The sequence below is a fragment of the Salminus brasiliensis genome, chromosome 8, assembly GCF_030463535.1.
Source record: "Salminus brasiliensis chromosome 8, fSalBra1.hap2, whole genome shotgun sequence".
Lineage (NCBI taxonomy): Eukaryota > Metazoa > Chordata > Actinopteri > Characiformes > Bryconidae > Salminus > Salminus brasiliensis.
Window position 1 is genome coordinate 13,363,503 of NC_132885.1, and position 25,417 is coordinate 13,388,919.

Below are 25,417 nucleotides of genomic sequence, written 5' to 3' on the forward strand. Positions count from 1 at the left end.
CCTCATTAACGAGCTCGCAACGAAGCTGAAAGATGCTGCGACTACGGGCGACTACATCGCCAACAGGAGGCACGGGTTATCCCTCAGTCCCTTCTTTATGAAGCGCCACCAGCTGGGCTTGAATTTATCCCTAAACGGACCATAGTCTGCTTTTTAAATGTCCGTCCAGCAAGTTGTAATTCTCAGCATTATCAGCTGTATTGATCAATTTCATCTGTAATCTCGCAAGTTTGCAAAGACGTTGCATGTTTGGGGTGACACACAGTGGGTGGGCTATGGTCAGGGATGGTTTGTAAGGCCTGCTTCAGTAATTCGGGGGTGTCTTTATTGGATTAAACTGCTCCTACAGAGTGGACTTTCTCCTCCTCTGTTTACCCTGACCTTATAAAATTAAATTTATTAGATTATTAATATTCGGATATCTGGCTGTTACAATCCTAATTCCAAGTGTTGTCTTAAAAATACTCTAGGCTAGGTTAATTACTCCCATCTCTGATGTCTTTGTTCATCAAGAGGTTGTTAGTGGATTTGTTTTTTATTTTTTTTTGGGGGGGGGTCCTTTTTAGTATATAATTGATCGCTAAACAAAGTTCGATAAATGTTTTTCCTCTTTCCCCATTTCAGTTGCTCTCAACAAGTGGGACAGCAAGCCCACCTGAGCCCCCTAAACATGCCCCTGGATGGTGGTGGATACAACTGCAACCCGAACTAGTTAAAACTTATAATTTTATACTGCAAAAAAAAGTATTGGTACTCAGTCGTCATATCTTGACAGTTATGTGTTGACTAATTTAATGTAGAAGTATAATGAGCTCAGGTTCGCTGGACCAGCCTGAAAACGAGCCTGATCACTTTTTTAGTTTTCAACCAAACTACGACATAGAGGGACGTCTATATCTAGACGTATACTGATATAATTATGAATAATTAACCACCTGAAATGTGTTTTTACCTTTTAACCAGATCTGAGCAGATACCACCAGCTGTTTGTGGGAGACTATAGCCTGTATTTTGTTTTGATGACGGCCTGAATTTGCATTCTAAAAGAAATCTGTTAATTGAGCTTGTTTTTGTTCGGGCCTTGTATAAACAGCAGTGTGGTAACTCCAGGAGTAATGCCTTACACAAACATTGTGGGTAAGGTGTAGTGTGTTTTGGTGTGTGTGGCTTTGTAGTGGTTTTATTGTTGTTAATCAAAACACAAGAAGCCTTGTGAATCCATTCTAGAAAACCAAAACCTCTAAAACTGCACCTGGGGAAGAGCGCAAAACTGACACGGTCCTGACCTACCTGAGAGGCACAAACATTGGAAAAACACCAGTATAACCATGGTTGATCTCAACTTCCCGTCTGAGTCCACACATAAGTAAACCTCAACAACTTCATCCAGTCCCAGAAGAGCAGCTATTTTGTGTGTCCTTCACTGCAGGGCTGAATACACACTGTGTCCCAAAGGCAAGCAGTCGGGCTAACAGAGCCTTGCCCAACCATGGAATTAACCACATAATGAATGCTTTACAATGTTGATGAAGGCTTGTAAGTCGCCTGAGGATGTTGTGGATCAGATAAACAGTCTGTAACTGCAGTAGGGAGGCCTGATCTTCTCATTTCATAATTAAGGTGGAAGGTTGTTGTGTAATGCATTATTCACTCAGCAGGGACTTCTGATATAATAGACAGGCAGAGACACTGGGTAGGGTTTCTGTTCAGTTTATTATCAGTTGATCCAGTGCATTGGAATTTCAGGTGCGCAGCTGCCTCACAAAAATACACTGTAGCTGTCCAGCAAAAACCCTTATCGACAGTTTTGAAACTTTTGAAAACGTGAATACTCTTTATATTTTTCAGAATTTAATGATAAATAGGCCAATAGAAATGTTCCAAAGAGATGCGGAATAAAATAATTTTTATCAGATTTTCATTAAAAGTTATAAGGTCAAAAGATTTTTCCTGTAAAGTTTGAAAAAAGTTGGTTTTGTTGCGTGACAGTGCCGATTAAAATATAATAAAATATTCATACAATATTCATACACACTCAAGCCACTAGTCAACGCCAGAGATTTCACATACGCTGTGAACTTGGATAAAACTGAAACACAGTCTTGCTGCTCTCAGTTTAAATGGCATTTTGCGAGATCGGATCTTGCTGTCAGCATCGTTACACAAAAACACTGGACCTCCTAAACAACGGCGACAAAAAAATCTAATGGAAGTCAGTTTTTAAAAGGTTTTTATGGCATTTCTGTTGGTCTATTAATCAGCAAATTCTAACATGATATGAAGAACAACTTAAAGATTGACACGGCCAAAAAGATCCAGTGTTTGTGTGACCGTGACAATATGATCATGTAGGAGGAGAGGAGAAGAACAGGAGCTGGAATTCAGGAGCAGAATTCTCACTAGTGTCTTACTGCCTGATCAACAGTTTTGAAACAGATTTTTCTTTGAAACGTCTTTGTTCTTTGTCTAAAAAAATGTTCTTCAATTTGTTTAATCTTACAGTAGCCTCACACTGGTCTTAGAATGTAAGGGTTTAAGAGACAAGCTTCTAAAATGATCAGGTTACGTAGCTGAATTACAGAATTAATGTCTAAATCATCTGGATTAACAGTGGAGATTGTTCTTGAACTGCTGGTAGTTTCTACAAAGGGAACATTTACTTCTAGCTCTTGTTTGATTCTGTTTTTCCAACTCTGATAAAAGTATTAGACCTTCTTTAGGTGCTTTGAGGAACAATTTTCAGCCAAAAACCTTATACATTTAACAGTGCTGTAGCTCTCCACTGCACACTGACTACTGGAACAGCTAAAATGTTCATTCGCTTCATTGATGATAAATTGTAAAATACAGCGTAGAGGTCTATGTTTCAATTGGCCTGAGGAGAACAACAAGGACGAGTGTATTCAGATCTTCAGATCACAATTAAGATTTTTTAGGAGAATATTCAAGAACTTCTTGAGATTGTTTGGAGAAACGCATTTAAGAACATTCTTATGAACTTCTTAATGTCTGTCTTAGGAAAGCTTTCTCGACTCTGGCCCCAGGGTCATCCTGCGTTGTGTTAGAAAGCCAGACCCCCCTCTGAATAGTGGATATACGAATACAAGGTAAGACATGGTTAAAGGGAGGACACTGGGTGGTGTTGATGGGTTGCTAGATCATCATGAACACTGCAGGTAGTAACAGAATTTATAGGACAGAAGCTGTGCCTCTTTTTTGTTTTTTTAAGAATGATTAGTAGTGGATTCAGATGTGGGTTGTGTATGTTAGCTTTTTTAAGGCTTCTGTATATGACTGGCTTTATACTTTTTTGTTTTATAAGCAGTCCACACTTGAGAATGATCCCTCCTGAGGAAAGGTTTAATAAGTGTATAAGGTCTATTCTTCTGCTGCAGTTGTAAAATATGACTTTTCAACAAACCTGTTCCTGCAGAATAATTTCAGTACACGTTCAACTAGATTTCTCCCTGTGTTTGCGTTACTCCGTTGATTAACTGAGGACTAAAGGCTCTTCCCTCGTTTGAAACGCCAACAGCCTGCAGGCCTGAGAGTCTGAAACCCTCCAGCAATCTTACTTACTGTCTCTGACCATCTGGAGCGCAGGCTCTGCCAAGTTACATAAGCCAAGAAGAAGAGCGTTGAGCGTATCGCAGGCAATGAATGCTTGTTCAGTTAACATTTAAGGAGAACCCTGGAGATTAGGGGTGATCTGCATTCACCACTTCATAACGAAATGTGTGCATTTCAAACACGCCCATGAGTTTTACTGCTTTTCCATTTAAACTACTGTTAAGTCTTTTTTCATGGCCACTGGAGGAAAAGTTCCTTCCTAGTGAAGTTAGTCAGTTTAGATAGTTCTAATAACATATAGACCATAAAATCCATTACTTCCCCCTACAAATAAACAAAAACACAGCCACACAAATTCATTTCCAACAGCTTTATTATCATACAATTGCTCCAACTGTTTGTTCCTGTGTCCTGTTTGGCCTGGAAGATGCCTTCCAGCATTAAGCTGCAATGTTAGTGGTCCCATTTTGGAGAGGCTTGTGTTAAGCACTGCTCTGGACTTCTCTCAAGACTCTGACATGTTAGTTTATAAGCAGACGAGAGCAGATGTGCAAAGTGCCTGAATAAGACAGCTGATTTAGAACCCTGTTGTGAGGAACAGGAATAAGAGGAATGAATTAATTGTAGGCTGAAGGGTCCTAGAGCAGCACCGTCACCCAGACGCCTCGTCCTCATGAATGAATGCACAGTACAGTCACATGCAAATACTGGCTTAATCAGTTCACTTTGTAAGGAAATAAAGGGAAACTTCACACACACACCTTCACAGTTGCACTCTCTCACATATGGAAATATAAATATACATTTTTATTTAGATATATATAATATAATATTTATAATATATACCTGCAGTCTGTGTATAACTGCATACTCTGTGGAAATCCTTTGCAGATTGCAAAACTAAACCAAGAATGAGTTCATCATTCATCTCTGTTGCGATTTCAGACTTAGGAGAATGGCCAGCCTATCTCAAATATAAACATACTCTGTGTGCTGTCTGCCTGCTTCGCTGATTTTACTACCTGCAAAACTGTGCTTTCAATGCATTTCAATAAGCAAATACAAAATAGCATCTCTAAACCTCTCAGTTCACCAGATATTATTGCAAATCCAAATAGGGAATATGATTGCTGCTGTTTTATTGCTAAACCAACCTGGAATTAGCCTCCCTTTTCTACCACAATGTTAATTCCATTGATCCAGACACTAATCATCATGGTGTAGGGGGATGTTACTCACCCCAGCTGTAAAGCGGAGCAGAACTCTAAACATAAGCCAAACCATGTTAGAGAACAGAGCACAGAGTATGAATTAATGGTGAGCAGAAATATCAGGCATTATCTAGGCATTTTAACATTACAATATGGCACAAAAATATACTTAAATACACTTCATTAGCACCCCACTGCATATTCACTCTGAAAAGTCCTGGCACCGATATGAACCGTGGATGAGAAAAGGGCAATAAGTCACTAATGCCAGTAAACTGAATGGTAAAGATGAGAAAAAGAATGAAATTAAAATGACATGAAGTTTGAGTTTTATTGAGCATGCAACTTATGTAGCACTACACAACATATCAAAAACCAAGTTGGCCAGCTGGTTAGCATCACTACACAATATAGATCATTAAAAAAATAAAATAAAATAATAATAATACACCAAGCAAAGTTGATGAGGACACTGTTTAGTACTGCATGTTCAGGGGCTGACCGATGGCTGATGTTAGTGTTTCAAGAGCCAGGCTATCCTGATACATCTCAGCAGCAAAATATACCAAGTTCATAATTCAAAGCAGCAAGGCTGCTCAAAAAGTGAAATACCTGTTAACGTAAAAATTGTAGAAACATTTAGACTGCTTTAAATGTATTCACACGCTGGACATGCGGCTTCCTGTTCTTTTCCACTTCATTTATTTTGTCCTGTGAACTACTGGCCCTTTAATATTTTTTCCTTACATTAAATGAATACTTCTTTATGTTTTTGTGAATTTTACAGATGTGGAAAACACCAAAAAAAAAAAATAAAATAAAATAAAAGTGTTGTGATAATCATGTATGTAGGAAGTTGTTACTCAAGGACTATAACCACTGGGGCCACTGCATCAAAAGCTACCCAATATGGATTGTAGTTCTGGATTAGATTGAAGCCTAAATCTGGCTACTTCAAAAGGCCAGCTTAAGTGTTATTCCATGCCAAAATCCAGTCGGATAACCGGCACCTGCTGAATACATGTAAAAGTAGAGATTACTATTAGAGGAAACGCACAGAATTAAAGATTAAAACCAATAAAATTTTTCAGGGACTTCCACAAACAAGTATTTAATATAATGTTGCTGTCACACAAACATTTATCTCCAAAATGACAACTTCACAGGAACATGGAAAACCTTGTTAACTTTACATTTTGTCAGTGTAAAAAGATCCTATCAGTCATTCTGGAGCATTTTTATAGGTCCATTTAACACAACACTTTGACAATTAAAATTTTTGAATGTTTGACAAGGTCAATGTAATGAAAAAAAAAATCAACCAGATTTAAATTAGGTCAAAAAGTCAAAAGCAGAAATATGGAGAAACATTTTTCTTTGTGTGACAGCAAGGATATGTATTATGTTGTGTAGACCTTCCTCGCATGTAGTAGTGTCGAAGTAGTGTTCTCCCTTTATCAGCTGCCTTCTCTATAAAACTTATGGCCCATTTGCCCCTTCAAAGACATCAGTCAACCGGTCAACCCCAGTACAAGGCCCAAAAACTCTGTGCTGTGCTGATGACGATTAAAGTCAAAAATATAAGTTATGTCAAAATAAAGAGGGAGATTCACCACAGTGAGCACCTCGTCTTAAGGAAATGGAACATCTCATCCTCAACCACAAAACTACATATATTTTAATATTTTAGTCAAACAGAAGAAAGTAGTGGTTGTGCTCAGAATCCTTCATCCACCATAAAGTAATCAAACAGATTTATTGTTATTAATATACTTCGCTGTACTCTAATAGTGTATTTCCTCCTCTTGCACCAGTCTGTGGTGAAAAGCTGTCACAGTCCATAAAGTGTCATCGTTCAATTTCTCGATCACTGAAGTCTGCCCTCTTCCCACTTTTCACAAACTGAGATCGTCCCTGTCTCCCGTCGGATATCTTGGATATCTGTGTGTGGACTCATGCATGCTAGCAGAGCGCTGGGTAGTGTGGGCTCATGTCTCACTCCGTGTAATGCATGATGGACTCCACGTAGTTGCCGGGGAAGAGTCCTGTCGTGCCATTCATCACACCCTCGTACCAGCCGTCATCATTCTTCTTGATAACGTAGATGATGGCTCCCTCTTGAAACGTCAGTTCATCCTCTTTGTCTTGCGTGTAGTCGTAGATTGCCACCACTACCAACCCAGGAAAAAGGAATTAGATACACACATTTTCTTTACACACATACACATTCACATTATCTACAGGGAAGCTTTTTAGTATAGAAGATTAGACAAATTAAACATGAAAAACATATATACCATTACAATTACTATAGACATATATACAAGAACAAACTAATAAAAACAAACATTTAACTAAAATTGAAATGAAACATTTAACGCAGCTTTTAAAAACATGTATAGAGGATTAAGCTAACAAATTTAACAGCCTTTAAAAAACATATTTATAGAGAAATAAACTGAAAATTTAGCAAATTAAAACTTTTTTTTTACTGTAGACCTTTCAAAAGTAAATACAGAGGTGTATTAGAGAGTAAATATAATAATATAGCAACACTTGGTAATCTTTTAAAAAATATCAGTAGAGAAATACACAATAATACACAAATAATAACCTGATAAAACTTAACAGCGGATGTAATGTAATGTGTAATGTAGCGTTTTAAAGCGAATAAAAACATTTTCAGAAACAGTTCGATGGATTAAATGTGGAGTGTATTGCATCCTGGCAAGAGTGGAATTTAAAACACAAGTATTTGGAAGGTCTTTTTCTACCCCGCCGCCAAAAAGTGTGCCTCTTATTCAGTTTAGTTTATGTGCTAATATATAAAAACCTTAATTCTGTCCATTTCTATTAGTCCATTTGTCATGAAATCTTGTATTTTCAAATTGTGGGGCGGCCATGTGACTGGGAGGGATTTGCGACCAGGGGCCGGATAAAAAAAAAATAAAAAAAGAAGTCTCTTAAGAAAGAAGATGTGCTTGAAAAAAAAGTTAAACTGATATTCTTCAAAGATCTTCTTAAGTATTTTGTGATTTTTCTTCTTTAATTTTCACTTAATTGGTATTCTCAAAAATGACCAGATTAAACAGTTCAATTTCAGAATTGTAACTAGATCAAAAGTGGACATTGTTCTTAAAGTACTGTGGGTTTCTGCATTAAAAACATTCACTTCTAGCTCAGTTTGATTCTGTTTGAATATTGGAAAATTAAATAAATATAAAATGTTATTTCACATTGTTTATCATAAGCTTTGAAATACAACATTAAAGTATAATTGGCCTCAAATATAAAACAATAACGAGCATCTTAAGAAGATCTTAAGAAAATATTGAAAAAGACATTCTTAATTATTATTATTTTATTTTTTTTCAAACAAATTTTTTGGAGAATTGCAAGAACATTCTTATGAACATCTTAGTGTTTATCTGAAGATTCTTCCTATGGTGTTTTTTTTTTAGGAAAGCTGAATCTGTCCCCTGGAGTGCTGGTTGAACCCCCTGACCTGACAGGACATGACTGACATGCCCTTGAAGTGCTCCCATCTCCTCCAGGCACATGTGCTTACGGTTCCCTAGTACGTGTATTCACTGAAGTCTGTTATAACATAAAATGTAAGGTTTCAGATTTGATACCTTTCTCTTGATAAGTACGTGGTGCCCAAGGTGGGTCCTCCTCAGCATAAGGGTCGCTGTACTCCACCACGGCTGACTCTTCTTCTTCAAAGTCCTCTGGAGGTGGAGGTGGCTGCACCTCCTCAAACACACTCTCCTCTGTGGGAGGAGGTGGGGGAGGAGCATCTGAAACTGCAGTCAAGAACAACCATGAGGCACACAGTGAAGGTTGAAATTCCTAAACTTGAAACATGCAAGCTTATCCATGCAGGGTCAGAGAAGCTCTGTTGACAGGATGACATGTTTGTGTGATTTGCTGACCAAAAGCCAGCAAAGCACTTTTATTCTGGAGACAGTCATACATGCAGACACATGCATGCAAACACACACAGATAAGTTCCCCAAAATGTAAGATGTCAGTACACCATCAATTGCTCTTGCCATCAACATAAATTCTGCAGAACTATTAGACAAATAAAAAACATCTCAGAAACAAGCAGCCAGCAGATGAGAGATGCACTGTGGGTGAGCGAGAAGTGAAGAGGCCCTGCAGAAGGGTGAAGCTCAAAGCCACTTACTGGTCTCCTGAACTCGAGCCACGAAGCCCGTCAGAGGGAGCTGGGGAGTGATCTGCAGGATGGAGGGGGGAGGGGGCGCCACTGAGGCTGCTGCAGCACACCAAACAGGGTGCAGACGAACAGACAGAAGGGTGCAGTGGAGTGGAGGCACAACAGGAGTGTGAAAAGGAAAGGTGTTGAATAATGAAGCAACGTGGATAAAGGACAGGTGTAGGTCAGAGGAAGACAGAGGAGAAAGAAAGGGCTGTTAGTTTAAGTGTGCAGACAAACGTATGTAAAAAATTAAGAGTAAAACTATGCAAGCTGCTGTAGCCCAGAGTGTGATCCGAAGTAGTCAGGAACCAGAGGCCTACGGAATACATCTACAACCACCACACGTCTACAGCTATGATCTAAAGTTTACATTTTACTAATACAGATCATGCAAGTTAATATTAACATATATGTAGGCTAGTTACAATTTCAAAGGGTAACCGATCAGCAGAGACACTGTTGCTGTTCAAAGTTTACTTGTTTAGTTCACTGAAGCTAGAAGACTAATGCAGTTAACAGGTAATGGAAGCTCTGAATAGGACTCATTAGTCATGGCTTGGCTGAGAATAAGTGGCAATATCAGAAGGCAGTATTAGTGAGTCTAACACATATTACACAATCATACCAAAGCAGAGAATACACAGTAATATGGATAGGTCCACTGACGACTGAACTCCCCTAACTGTCTGGACCCCCTATGCCTGAAGCAGATCATGAGTCATCAGTAGATCATCAGGCAAGGATTTTGACACTACTTGGCAACTGTTCTAAGGTGGTGGATGAGTCTGTGGAACACTCCTTTCTTCAAAGCTTCGCAGACAGCACCTCTTCTTTTAGTTCTTCCCCTAAATCACCACTGAACATTTTAAGGAACTGACTGGGTTTCATTACAGGGAATGGAATATGGAACTGTGCATAGTGGGTGGAATAAGCTCTTCTGACAAAAAAAAAAAAGTCACCTTGTGTGTTTAAGGCGGTAGTTACTTCAGGCCCCTGCAAATGGCGTTGCACGAGGATGATCAGGCTATAAATACTTGCAGGATGTGCAATAGGATTCATAGACTGATAAGAGTTGGTACAGTGCAGTGAATGTCTTCCTAAATGTGTGGAAAATAGGTCGCACGGCAGATGTTAATAATTGGCAAAAAGGAGTGACTGTATTTGAGCGTGCCAAAGGCTGTAGTGTAAGTGTAGTGTATGGAAGCGTATGGTCATACGGATCTACCAACAGTGGCAAATTCTCATCATTCTTAAGCAGGATGGCATGCCAAATGCAATCACTCCTTTTTGACAATTAACATCTGCTTTGCAACTCATTTTCCACACATCGAATGGGACATTCACTGGACTGTACCCCCTCTTCAATCATTTATTGATTAGTGTACTACTTCTTATTTAAAACACTATTTATTAAATGCCAATGCACACATGATTAGCCATACAAAAAAAATAAAATAAATAAATGTGGTCTGTGCAAACAAATGTTAGACACACTACTAGGTGAGTGTCTTTGCTCCATTCTTATTTATCAATCCACAAAAAGCATTATAGATCCACCTCCATGCTTCCCAGTTGGCAAGGTTTTTTTTTAATGAAATGCAGTTTCTTTTTCCCCCTCCAAACATACCTTTGCTGAGTTCTATTTTTACTTCATAAGTCCACTGCACTTGGTTCCAAAACTTGGAACACTTGGCTTGTCTAGATGTTCTTTAGCATACTAGAGTTTTGGAACACCGTTACCACTCTTTAGCTAACCCTTCCTGCAGGTTCCTGGAAATCATATAGGCATTTGATTTGCCTTCCTTACCAGATGATGAGTAACTCTCTAGTAGTTTTGTTGATATCTCAGATTGCGTCTTGACCTCCACAGTTCCCCTGAACTTATTTTTTAACATCTGGACATCAATTTGTTTTATTTCATATCTTCAGACAATTGCTAAGCGGAGTCCATGATTGCTAAGGGTTAGCACACGGTTTGAAGATTTAGTACAACTGGCCTAATTTGCTAAAATAAATAAATAAATAAAATAAAATAAAAAATCTGCACCTCTCATATCTATGGTGTCCAAATATTTGCAAAGCCATATTGTTTATTATGATTCTTTTTTAAGTATGGAAAGGGAGTAACTGTGCATTAAGATATGCCTTGGTGCTTAATGTTTGATTAGCTACAGAGACTGAGTTTACTACCTCTCACATAAAAAAAAAGTCATTTGCATACACCTGTTCGTCTGTACTGTATGTGTAAGTATGGATGCATTTATTTTCTGGCTTGACCACATTGTTGCATGAACAATTCCCATGATAATGGGCAATAAAGTATTATTTAATTTAATCTAATCTAATCATTGTTACCTTGGCCCTGGTTGTAGTAGGGTCCTCCATTCTGCTGGCTGGCAGGCATGGCTGGCTGACCAGTGACAGAAGGTGGTCGACGGTAGGGCAGAGAGCCTCCGACAGTGGGCGTGATCTGTCTGGGCACAGGCCTGTTCATGCTGTAGAACTGGGGAGTAATGCCTGTGCCAACAACACAGATAGCAAGAGTGAGACAACAGAAGCCCCACTGCAGTTCAGAAACAATGAATGGAGATAATGATGGTCAAATACCAAAGCTAATTTATTCATTTGCTTGTTAAAAATAACAGAATTCAAATCTTTCATCATTCAATCATTTATAACAGTGACATTTTAGACCTTACTGCACTGTGATTCTAAGGGCCTTACCATTTCCAGAGATTTAGATAAGGAGAATGTACTATAACTGCCTACAAAATAAAGCAAATGGAGCTTTGTAGGTTTCTGCACCCAATGGCACATGAACATGTTCATACCCATGCTTCCCAGCAGAGAGGTCTGCTGAACACACTGCATGCAGTACCAACATGCAACGAGGTGAAAAAAGCCTTTGGTCAGAAATCATGAGAGAACAATGACGAAACTGACAGACAAGTGTTTTCATTTGAAGAAAAACTTTCATGTGAACCGAAAGAAGTGTTGAAGAGAGTGTTCTGATCCTGAATCTAGACAGCATTATTCTACAGCTTTCTATGATCTTCCATAGCATCAAACTTATGGTCCATAATTAGGTCTTAGCTACAGCGGAGCTTCAATAGGTGCAGTAAATGCTGTAGACCTAAAGCCTTAATGCAATATTATTTACAAAAAACATTTATTAAACAGGTATCACATGTACTAAATGGCTTGTGAACAAGTTCTGTCCAAAAAAAAAAACCAACCAAACAAACAAACAAACAAAAAAAAAAACACTTAAAGTAATAATAACATTTTTGTTAAAAAAAAAAAAAAAAGCAGCTACATGTTCATAACACAACTGTAGGCTATAGGCTATGTTAACAATGACTTGGCAAAAGCAGCGTCATGCCTTTGGGGCCTTTGGGTCGTCTTCTAGATTTGACCTAAGCTTGCAACAGACTTAAATGATATCTGTGCCATGATCAAATAAAAACTACATGCCTCCTCGAGCGCCTCCATACTTGAGAGAAAATATAGAAAACTCCTTTTCACAGGGTATACAGAAATATCTATCTATGTTTATTTGCACAGGATTAATATACCCTGAGGTTATTTTTATGACTCATTTTACAGAAGGTACTGAAATCTTTATGCATTCGGACAGGACTAAAATGACAGAAATCACTTATCCCATCTGAAAAGGGCTTATGCGAATAAACGCCTTCGTTTCACCACTCTGTGTAGGCCACATGATCTGTTTCCATGGAATCATGTAGCACATTTTCAAGAAAGCGACTGACACACATCCTGATTAAGAGACACCAAACCTTACACATACAGACAGAGTGCTGTGGGTTTGTGGCTGGATGCTGACCAAATATTAGTAAAGAAAAATAGACAAATATGTAAAAACAGAACTGAAATTGGGCTGAAAACACAATGGGCATGTATCTCATTTCTGTAGCTTGCACCTAGTCTTTCTCGCATGTACACATGTACTGACTCTCTTGAATGTGCCCAGTTTAACAAGTCCTGTAAGCAAGACATTCCTAAAGGGGACGTGAGGAGGAGGATGGCACTCGCAGCTCACGCTGGGCATTCGGGGTGGAACAGAAACAGAGATTAACACAACATGGGAGGTCATGGCTAATTGGATACTTTCACACTGAGATTCATTTGATTTGGTGGATGGTTTTCTCAGTGTGAATCCTGGTACTAGGCTGACAAAGCAACGCACCAGAGTGGTTCTAGATATGAAAATGGGAGGGAGAGACAATATTACACATTTAATGATAGATAACCATTTGTAAAATGTAGCATAGCAGATAATGTAACGTATCAATTTTAAAAACGTTTGAAATATTGCTAAAATCATTTTTTATCGAAGTAAGCTTATTCACCAACTGTTCTTACCACTTATGCAGTTTTCACATGCTTTCTTGTTTGGGATTTGTTTCATGCAGTTAAACATCATGAATTTGACGCAGACTTTTTGTTTGGACTTTCCTCAGGAAAATATTCAAGACAATTCCTAAGAAGATATTGACGAACGAGGCCAAATATTAGGTGTACTACCAAAAGGTCAAGCACAAAAATATAGCAAAAAAGACAAGCTCCTCTCAGGTACTTTGTGTGTGGGCTCATTGGACACATTAGAGAACCTGTGACTACTGTTTCACCTTAGGATTTTGATATCATTGGAAGAAGGGCACCTTCAGGCAAAAGAAAGATGAGATGTAAAGAATGTTGGAAGGCTTTGATGATGGTTCACATTAGACCATGGAGGCAGGACATAGTGAGGTATCTGCATGGTTTTCCTGATGGCACAGGCAGGCAAGGTTGGGGAATGATGGCATGACCAGGAGAGAAGGCGGGGTCTGGCGGGTTGGGTGGGGACACACTCACCTGGCGCAGGGGTGGAGGTAGAGGAGGTGGCAGCAGCCGCATCAGGATTGGGTGGTTGCAAGGTGGGAGGGGGTTCAGCCGGGGCCAGACTGGCCTCAGCGGTGGAGGGAAGAGTGAGGGAAGGCTCAGGGGCTGTAGTGGAGTTGGTTAAGGACTGGGTGGGGGTGGAATTACAGCATGTGGCAGAAGGTTGGGAGGAGTTAAGTGGGGCGGGAGGGCTGTTGGTGGCACCAGCAGCAGAGGCTTTGGAGTTAAGGGAAGAAAAATGACGAAGAGTACCGGTAAGGAGATATGAGGAAATCAAAAGATAAAGTTTTGTTTTTGTGTTTTGGTTACAGGAAGGTTCTGAAGGAGGCAGAACACAGTTAAGTGTTGAACTGCTTTATGAAGGCATCTCTACCAGCTCCAAGTACTCTTAGGTCTTACATTATCGTGCAACAGAAAACACACTAAAAGGTTCCTAGAAAACCACTAGCATGCAGAACACAGCAATGTCAGACAGCTCAAATCATTAATCAGTGTTATATAGGTTCTGTTAGAGAAGTCTGTTCTTGTACAGACAGTTCATTCAGTATACTGACAGGATTAAAGAAAATCTTCTGCTAAAAAGTTACTGCGAAGGTAGTTTAGCAAAGATATTGAAATTTAGTTACGTTATGTAATGTCCATAAAATAGCAGTGATTAATATGATTTACTGAGACTGCTTTGAACTATTTAAAATCTATAAACTTACTAAATAAACTAAATAACTAAATAAACTAAATGAACAGAACAGTGTATGGCTACCACTATGTCACATTTTACATGTAATTAAAACAAGCTGTCAATGTCAGGTTTGTAAGACATTCTGTAGCACCAACTACCAGTATCCAGCCATCCTAGCGTCATTTACTTTCATTCTGTGACATTCAGAAAAACATGATTTTGATCCATTTGATCAACATCACCCAGGCTTATTAGGTGTAAAGGTTGCAGAGTGCTTTCAGGCAACTACTGTGCCAAGCTAGTTGAATAGGAGGAGGATGATGACTATCATGTCATTACCTGGAAATGCACTAGGTGGGGAAGGCGTTGGCACGGCAATAGGCACACCCACACTGCCACTCCCACTGTTTTCTCGACTGCTGCTGCGGCTGCTGGGATGACTTCCTCCACTGCTCCCGCTGCATTAGAAACACTTAACATTATACACACACACAGTCTTCTGTCTAATCACAGAGCACACACTCAAATAAAACACACTCATGCAACAAAAATCATTCACAGGTAAACACATACACAGGGATATATATATATATATATATATATATATATATATATATATATATATATATATATTACACACACACAGATAAATTCACATAGCACCAAGATCAGGGTCAGGCTCAGACCAGCAATCACAAGACCCTGGACAAAACAACTGTTTCTCCAGACACCACCAAACACCATCTTGCGCTGATTTTAGCTCTTTGGAGTAAAGAGTAGCAGAAGCAATGTACAGTATGAGACAGAGAAAATGCCTGAAATGAACTGAGAAGCAGCAGCACAAACTCAAACTCCTAAGCACATGTGCCTGGAAACCAGACATTTAAATGACCAGGTCTGTGCTCATAATGTGGGCATCCTATTCTGTATTTACATGTATGACACAGTTTGGAAGTATATTACATGTTTTATCTCCAAGCCAATTATTCACAACTTCTCTGATCCTTTTGCTGAGCAGCTAGAACAGATGTCCTGTGCCCAAAGACCAATCATAAATTGACCGAGACACAGACTGTCAAGAAACATTGTGCTAGGAAAGCAGAGAGAGAGAGAGAGAGAGAGAGAGAGAGAGAGAGAGAGAGAGAGAGAGAGAGAGAGAGAGAGAGAGAGAGAGAGAGAGAGAGAGAGAGAGAGAGCGAGAGAGAGAGAGAGAGAGAGAGCGAGCGAGAGAGAGAGAGAGAGAGAGAGAGAGCATATGAGATTTTATAGTTGTGAAGTTGTGAGAGAATGTAAAAGAAGTAAAACTAAAGAGAGCAGAACGCCAGACTGACCCACAAAGCTGAAGCAGTTTGGGAAAAAAGATTAAATGGAAGCGTTACACAACTGAAGAGCGGGATGAGGTGAAAGAGCATGGGAAGGATGCTGAGACGACCTTTCCAAAGCTAGCACACCAGTGCACAAAGCTCACATTCTGAAGTTGTTTACTTACAGCAGTTTTATACAAGGCTGCTTTTACAGCCTGGGGTTTCGTACACCAATTTTATGTCATTTCTGAAATTCAGTCCAAGGCCAAGCTTGCCAACAGCCTTGATAACTGGTCTTTTTTGTATTCAGACACATTTACAGGCAGAATGGATTTGCATTTGTAAATGGTGCTTTGTGTCACTGTTCAAAGACTAATGTTGTGGAGCACTAATCAGAATACAGGTTCCATTTCTGAAATTTCTGCACAGAATTTCTGCATTTTCTGCATAATTTGCTCATCTTCAGGCTCCAAAGCTCGTTCATCTGCTCAATATTTCCACACAAGATGTTCTGTGACATTTCCAACTCGCAGGCAGAACGGAGCAAGAGGGAATGAAACGTCGCTTACTGCACTTCCTCTGATCCAAAATGCTGAGTGACATGAAGAGGCAATCCTCCAGACCATGTGGGTGGAATGATACATATGTGGTGCAGGTTGGAAAGGGGTTGCGTATCCCTTAGAAAAATGTGCGCACACGCGTTTACATTATGGTGCTTAGGTATGCGTGTCTATGAAAGTGTGCACACATATGAGTGTTTGCAAGCAAGTGTGCCTTTATCCATGTTGGTTTTCTGCAGCCTCTTTCAGGAGCGTATTGAGGGCATCACTGCAGATGGCACATGGCGAGACAGAACTAGCGGAGCAGTTACGTAAACTCAGACGCAGTGGAGAAGTCTCAGGCTTCAAAAGGAGAAGGGGGGAGGGGGTGAGTGGAGCGTAGGAGGAAGTCTCTTGTTTTACAGTCCATAAAGTCCAACGATGGAGAGAACGGTTAGAGAGGAGACACCGTGCTGAAATCCTGCACCCTTTCACAGAGGTTCCTCGTCATTATTTTCTCCCAAGCAGGCTATTAGGAGTACCTCTCCTTGACTGATGCGCCGTTTTCAGCACTACCTTGGCTTCAAGAATATTAGGGGAACATTGTTTGGGGTAATGCTGTATAGAGTTTACAGTAATAGTACTGTAATACAATGAGTGTTGTTGGCCTCTAACAAAGCAAGATTTTTACAGTTTAAAATTGTATAATCACGTAGAAATAAGTGTAAACTGTACACTTAATAATAAACACTGCTGGCCCTAATAAGAGTTTTTATACATTAATTGTAAATTTCTAAGCAAATAATATAAAAAATAATGCAAATATGAATTTAGTCTAAATGTATTATCTGTGCCTGCCCTTGTATGTAAATTGTGAATATGACCAGTGCACAGCGAGCGTGGGCATGAGCAACAACTTCTCCCTGCAATCTGTCGAGGCATCTAATCAGACTGCATGCTAATAAGAAACTCATGGATAAAGATGCTGTGCAAACGAGTGCCCCAACCACACCTACACATGTCAGATTAGATTTCACAAATGAAGAGCTCTGTAAGCTTTATATTATTTTATTTTTAATAAGACAGCTGCTCCAGCTGACTCATTTCAAGGTTTTCAAACAGTCAAATTCATAAAATAAATCAACAATAACTGCCTGCTGTGCAGAGCAACAGCCAGGATAAGAATATGTCTCCACAACAATTCTAATAATAAATAAATCTAATAAAACTTGAGCACTTGAGCTTTTTCTATGTCAAAGATTTGTGTAGGTTTCAAAGAGCAAATGTACAATAATAAGTAGTGAAACTTTTTTTCCTCAGAAAGCAATAATTAATAAGTAATCAGTCATTAACAATAAAATTAACAATGTTTTTCAATTTCTGAGTAACTACCCCATCATTGGGTGGGAGTGAGTCCTGACTTTTGAGGTAATTCAGTCTGCTTTAGGGAAACTCTTGTATTAAAATACTTGTAGTAAACACCATCATGTGTCCTGATAACCACCTGCAATGTCATGCTACAGAAACAGTAAACCAAGTTCCACTAAAGTTAGTGAAAAGCAGAGTGATGGAAAGCACATGGATAGAGACAGAGCCAGAGGTTGGATATGAGGCAGACGGGTACCTGTATGTGCGGTTCCTCTGGTTAACGGATGCTGTGCGCACAGGGCTCTGCTGCTGCGCAGTCGCCATGTTGCGTGTTGGGCTGGGGACATAGTCATTAGGAACCACAGGGGGACGCACTGGCTCCAGTGTCCTATAGGGGGAGTGCCTCCTGTCAGGAGCAGGGGGGTATAACAATGTTTGAAGAGACCTTCTAAAGCCTTTCTAAAGCCTTGATGTGATGTCAACTATAAGCTTGATAATACAATGGCTAATTTTTCTAGGTCATAAAATTAAACATTACTTTTAAAAGCAGCAGAACATTATGGAATTTCAGCACATAGGATCACAAAATCAAAGGAACAGTTCATTTTGCCTTTGCAGGAGAAAGGTACATGGACAAGTTGGACTTCATGTGCCCAATACAAAAAAGTTTAATTTTGTCTTTAGGAGGTTGGGGTTCAAAGAGAAGCCTTAGAAACAAATCAACATTTAAACATGACACTATTCTGGATAAACCCAGACAGAACAGAACATGTGACACTGTGGAAGCAATGGCCATACATCCACAACTATCAGTAGAGTCAATGGCAAAAAAACATGTTTTAGTAAAACAAGCTTACTTGTCTATCTATTCCTCTTTCGTTCTGCATGCTATCCAGAAATAAACTAACCCACAGGGCAGGAGGCCCAATGTAGTATTAGAAAATTATATCCCAAGCTCTATGGGAAGTTCTATGGGGATTTAAAATACTTACACAGTTCAGGTAAACCTATTAGTGTTTGTTATTCACAAACTGCAGAACTGCATAGCTGGAAAGTTAAAAGATTTTATTTTTTATTTGTTTATTCTTTAGGACATTGTGACACAATGTAAAGAACAACTGCCAGATTCAAAAATGGAGATACAAGGTTTTTTGCATGACCGCAATAATATGTAGTTTGTGAATAACCCCAAAAAGGTTTATGTAGAGCAAATTCAAAATATTCAGTATTCTGTAAACACTGAGGTTTCCCCCAAAATCAAACCACATCCATCACTGCATTAAGATCCAGGGCAAAGAACTACCTTCCTCTCTTTGACTCAACCCTCATTCTAAACAGTGCATTCAATCAAAATCAACCTAGGATTTTCATAAAGTAGACAAATGCCGCTTCTCAGGCAAGGTCATTAATTTAACACTGTTCAGTCTTTCAAATCACAACAGATACACATGAACAGACATAGAACAAACACCAAAACATCACCAGCTATCAGCATGCAGACAAGACTACAAGACAGAAACACACACACACACACACACCCACACACACATATACCTTGTTCACTACGACAGTGCTGAATTACTACATTTATACAGAAAGATCACAGCAGCAGAGCACTTCTGCTGCACTGATTGCGTACAGCCCAAAACAAAAACGAAAGGTGTTGTTCACATGACGCAGATCTGGGCAGCAGACTAATAGCTAATAGCCACAGAAGCATGACTGTCCAATCTGGCCTAGCAGCAGCACATGAAGAGCAGCGTGACGGTCTAAAAAAACAGCAGTTTAGTATAATAGAACTTTTGACCCAAAGTTTAAACACGCATCTTTATCACTGTAAAGAGTAAATGTCACCTACAGAGCAGCAGACGAATTTAGCCAGAGGAAAGCTTCGTGACCCAAACATATACCCTACGGCAGTGTCCTTACACATGAACCAGAGATGCGTGTGGGCACACATACATGACCCAGATTTAATATAGTGCATGTGTGGAGTGGGGGGGTGCATAAAGAAGCTCTCATCTACTCTGACACATCCCATAAAAAGCAGCTATGAATTATGAAGAATGGCATCAGACTTCTGAAAAAGACCACTGCCTAAGAAACGAATGCAACACCCACACAAACTAAAAACGCTGTTAATCAACAATGCTCCTCTGGTGTAGAGCTGTGACCTTGCAGCCCAGCACAAACAAGACCTTATTGCACATACCCTATGGTTCCCTTTCCAGACATGGGGGGGCTTGGAGGTTTCTGTGTGGGTGGGGTGGTGCGAGGAAGACCCCCCATCTTCATATTCTGGGTGCTGACCTAAAACACAACACAGAATTATATACATATATGTGTTGAATATGAGCATGAATCATTTGCTCCTAAATACAATCATGAACATTTTAAATCGCTGGGAATTTAAGTATGCAAAAACGACACAAACACACGCCCTTTCACGCTCCCCTTTCCTGACACCAACCCAAAAACAGCAAAGCAGTGTGAAAGTTCCTGTTGGCACAGTGTTGGCATGGGAACAATCAGAAGAACACACAGAGACAGGAAGCGGCTTGTGCCACCTTGGCAGCTTAACACATGGGCAACTGGCAAACAAGGGTCACACTGTCTGAAGGCGTAGGAAACACAACACATGCACGCTCACACTGTTATTCTGGTCAACGTGGGGACGAAGAAAAACATACAGCACAGGGTAACGCCCGGAGAAGAAAGACTGATGATTTCTCTGGAGGTCTTTAATTGTAATTTGCCTTTTCTCACATGGACATGCTGGCCGGTGCAGACCAAATGAAAAAAATTAAATGCTTAGTACTGTAAGGTTTTTGATTCAAACTTGGACTATATGGATGCCTATTAAAGACCAGTGAACAGGGCTGGGCAATGTGGCTAAAAAGCTCCACAGCTTTCAGCATTTTGGTGATAATGATATACAGTACTGTGCAGAGGTTTTTAGGTGTTTTTGCTTGTGAAAACTTCACATCTCATTAGAACTAATGCAACTAAACATAAAAAATAAGAGATTTTATTTTATTTAATTATTTTTTAACGAGCTTTTACTGAGTTTATACTTTGTTTCAGACAACAAAGTATAAACACCCAGATAGGGTTCTTTTAATTTATTTTTTTTATTATTATTTTCACAGACAGATCAGGAAGAATGGTGCTTTGCCTTCAGTCTTGTACCAGAAGGTGAACCAATGGCCACATACTAAACCTAGCAATTAATGGGTGAGGCGAATCGGGTGCACTTGAACATAAAAAAAGAAGCACAGGTTGCAGGGATCCAGCCCTCCATAGTTCCCCACCTCTGAACTACCAAGTCCAGGATAGTCATGTTATCCACTGTGCTCTCCAACTGCCTTACTTTTTGCTAATGAGGCTCAGCACACCCATACAAACAAGGAGGAGTTGCATGGCACACAGGTCTTCATGCAACTTATCAGCCTGAATAAACTGTGCAATTTTGCATCACCAAACATTCAACACATCACCCAGCTTCATGTTCAGTGAATTTCTACATAAGCACGATACCTATAATGGTTTTAGGCTTTGGTCAGTATGAAGAAATCATCCCACCTCCCCCCAAATCACCAGACCTGCTCACAACATGTAAAAAACCCTTACCTTGAACCTAAGCAACCACTTAAATCAAGAATGAAGCAGAGAAAAAAGCAAGGGAGAAGCACAGACAGGTTAGTGACATTTTAGAGACAAAAAACAGAGAGACACGCCAAGTTATGCCACAGAATATCGGTTAGTACAAGCAAAATACCAGAAAACGGCACTGTCATGCATTGCTGTAAATGTCTTTCTGCTGAGTGTTCTACCAGAGATAAAGCTTAAAGTGGTTTAGACTTGCATCACATGATCCTACCTTCACTCCATGGCCGATGTCATCCAACATGTTATAGTCGATAGGCTTCCGAATGTAACGCACTGGCCGCTCAGGATTAGCTGGGGCGATAATTTTGTGGGTGCGGGAAGTGTTCTTATTGGTTGTCAGGATGCCAATCTCCCGTCTTGCCACTTTCTCCTTGTGTATATCCACTGTCTGCATGATGGGAAAAGAACAAAAGAGCAAGCTTAAGGAGGTGTAATAAGACAAGAGTCAAATAAGAGTCGCTGGAAGCAACAATCTTCAGTAATTTATTACAGTGGTCACTTTGCTTTTCTAAATGAATTTGGCTTAAATAGAAACACTTATTGTTCATTATTAGGATCTGTACATACTGTACATACTGCATATTCAATTCAAGTCAACTTTATTTTCATCATACTAATACAGGGGTGTACAGTACAATGAAACACTCCAAGGTCCAAATAAGGTCGAAACCAATTTACTTTTTTTACTAGTATAATGTAATAAATATGTAAACATGTGAAGTGTTGTGTGTGTAATAAAAGAGTAAAACAAAGAGTTCAGGAGTGTATGCTGAGGTAGACCACTCTGGTATTGTAACAGCATTGCATATTTAAACAAGGAGTATAGTGCAGTAATAGGTATAGCAGCTGGAAGCATATTCTGCACGTATCATGATATTATATTATGATAACTTAATACACAACATGTTGTAGCATATTGTGGATATAGTCAGTACTAGGAGAACACTAAAAGGAGAGCTTAATTAGTCATGCTTATTTGAATTTATTACATTTCAGAAAAGGAAAATAATACATATAGTGTATTGGGAGTGCCCAACCCTTGTTTTGATCATAATAAATTGCCTCTCATATGGTCGTCACAACACCTCACACACACACTTCATCATTTTAATTAAAAACAAAGAACATAGCTTTGTTTAACAACCAGCTCGACACACAGCTAGCAGGCGGACAGTCTTCAATAATATTAGGCAGATTTTGGCTTAGAGTTGAACTAAGCATTTACTGAAAAACTGCAACATACGAAGTAAACATGTCATGTGAACGTTTAGTATTATTATTATTACCTCTTATGCTGCTGCATAGAATGAACAGATTCCAGTTACTTAGGAAACACTCTACCAGTTCGTTATTTTAAAGGCTATATGTACTGTCTGAGCATGTTTGTAAAGCTGCTGCAAAGCATTATCAGACTGAGTACCTTCTCAGTCTTTACCAAAAGTCATATACATAGTCTGATGTTGATAATGGGCCAACATGATACACCGAAATGATACAACAATTGTACACTGAAAGAATCATGATGTGGACATTTTTATACAATGAAATTCTCAAAGCATTGGTTTCTAATGTAAAGTCTTTCCAGAGGAGTGGGGACTGTTACTGCAGCAAAATGGGGACAAACACCCTATTAATACCATTGGGTTTAGAAGAAGTGGATGAGCAGGTGTCTTACAGGCACACAATGAACACCTGAACCGTAAGGCTATGTTCAAGCTTTCAAATGCCCTTAGGCAGATCTGTGTTTCATTTCAATTCATGCAAACTTAGGAGAAGCTCATGTGGAAAAGGCTTGAGGAGAGGAGGCTGATTAATACGTTAGAGGAGCTGCAGCGTAGCGCTCCTTAATCCCGTTAGACAGCATACTGTTGACAGCTGTTAAATAAACAACCCAGGCGGAGAGAATTAGCCACCGCTGCTGGCTCCTCAAGCTCCTCAGGGCTGCATGATTTGCAGCATTAAGTGACAGTGATGCAGTAAAGATGCTGGGAGATAGAAATGAGACAGAACTGGGAGAGACACTAAAAAAATGAAACAAAAATGAGCAAATAAACGTATGCTTGAGAGATGCTTGTGTTCACAACTTCACAACTAGACTATACAATTTGGCATTCAGCACCCTGATTCAATCAGTTTTTGTAACAAGTCTTCCTGATTTAAAGTGGGTGTGTTGGTACAGTGAAAACACTACAACATAGAGGTAAGAGAAACCAAGGCAAGAATAAACTGCTTAACGTCAGTGAACTTGTGTAGAGAGTGCATCTCTTAAAAAGTTATGTGATGCACATGCAGAGCTTACCTGTGAGATGTGATTGATTGAGGACTCCATGCGCCGTAGCTGCGACGCCTGGATATCCAGCATTTGCAGCACATTGTTGGCTAGTGTGTTGATAAGGTAGGCGACGCTTGCCAGGGACTGAGTAGTGTAGTTTTTGGTTTCCTCTAGTGCTCTGTGCTTATCTGGGGACTGCGATGATAAAAAGAGACAGAGTGAGTAAATAATTAAATCAGTCAGTCAATTAATCAATTAATTATTAATATGTAACATTAAAATATGTACATATTTTTTTACATAAAAATGGGAGTAACAGTTGGTATTGCACTGGATTTATTTGCACATTTAGTGCAGTCTCACACGACCAAACTAAAGTGAAAGGATCTGTTCCATGGATTGGCCTAATTATCCGATACCCGATCCAGCTAATTTTGTTAACATTGTAACCGATAAACGATCGAATAAATATCGGATCGGATATATATTTTTACATACCCCTTGGTTAATGAGGCCTGTTTCAGGAGTTTATTTTTTTTAATAATTCTGTTGAAGCATGGTTGAAAAGCAATGTCTGACTTTCATTTGTTTTTTATTTTCATAGAATTTTTATTTATTTATATACTTTTGTCAGATTCAAGTTATTTCTGTGACCATTGTGGGTTTTTCTTTCATTGACCGAGGGGTACAAACAATTTTGTCCGTGTGTGTGTGTGTATGTATGTATGTATGTATATATATATATATATATATATATATATATATATATATATATATATATATATATATATATATATATATATATATATATATATATATATATTACAGTGCAGAATTTCATTCTTACAAGCAGCAAAAACGTTGTAACAACATTTAACTTCTAAAGAAACCCCCTAGCAAGACCACAGCAAATCTAGCCATGCTTTAACAACACAATTGCAACCACTTGGGACAATACAGCAGCAGTAGATATTTTGTAGTGGCTTATCCTTCAGTCAGAGACAAGCACACGATACAGGTGAAATCATGCAGCAAAGATGAATGAAAAAATAAATAAAGATCCTGTTACTGTCAGGAGCAGACAGGAATGTGTGTGTGTGTGTGTGTGTGTGTGTGTGTGGAATTTCAGGATCTCAGCACTTCTCTCAGTGCAACATTTTGCAGCAGTGTGTCACATGACCGAGTCCTTTGAATCCTGTACTGAGCTGTGAGAGTGACTCTGTGTGTGTGTGTGTGTGTGTGTGTGTGTGTGTGTGTGTGTTTAAACACAATCCCCATCTTTGTGCCATGGCTGTGCCAAGAGGGGACAGTCACCTCACGCACACATACTTCAAACCAGTGCTATACACACTGAAACCTTGCAAATTAACGTCTCGTTGCAACACCACAGACACCAGAGGACCCCCTCACGGTACAAAATAGTACCTAATAAGAAGCAGTAGTCATTTCAATCCAGAGAAAAGGCTGCAGCCTCATTCTTGACCCTCAAAAAAAGACCTAAATAACTCTCAATAGCTGCACTTACAAAGGTCTAACGTGTTACAGCTCAAAAGTAAAATCACCAAATCCTTTTAAAGTCTTTTAGAAAATCACAGCCTCTGTTTTCATCGTGTAAAAGAATACGAGTTTAATAAATCATGGGTACATGTTGGTGTTGTGGGCTAGCATCAGGCGG

At 39.3% G+C, this 25,417-nt stretch overlaps 1 protein-coding gene across 7 annotated transcripts in view; it reads right to left on the reverse strand.

Annotated features, from left to right (window-relative positions):
- Positions 1-3,925: 3,925 nt before the first annotated feature.
- abi2a (abl-interactor 2a) overlaps positions 3,926-25,417 on the reverse strand; it is a 39,351-nt gene continuing 17,859 nt past the window's right edge. The window contains exons 2-12 of one of the 7 annotated variants that reach the window (XM_072685682.1): positions 23,770-23,937; positions 21,682-21,858; positions 21,432-21,449; positions 20,014-20,111; positions 18,058-18,207; positions 14,930-15,048; positions 13,885-14,127; positions 11,362-11,523; positions 8,974-9,063; positions 8,417-8,587; positions 3,926-6,952 (exon numbers count right to left, since the gene is read on the reverse strand). In XM_072685682.1, coding sequence (XP_072541783.1) covers positions 6,777-6,952; positions 8,417-8,587; positions 8,974-9,063; positions 11,362-11,523; positions 13,885-14,127; positions 14,930-15,048; positions 18,058-18,207; positions 20,014-20,111; positions 21,432-21,449; positions 21,682-21,858; positions 23,770-23,937 — 1,572 coding nt within the window. In that variant the 3' untranslated portion in view covers positions 3,926-6,776. The remainder of the gene's footprint in view (positions 6,953-8,416; positions 8,588-8,973; positions 9,064-11,361; positions 11,524-13,884; positions 14,128-14,929; positions 15,049-18,057; positions 18,208-20,013; positions 20,112-21,431; positions 21,450-21,681; positions 21,859-23,769; positions 23,938-25,417) is intronic. The other 6 variants (XM_072685676.1, XM_072685675.1, XM_072685677.1 and 3 more) reach the window with 6 other exon arrangements.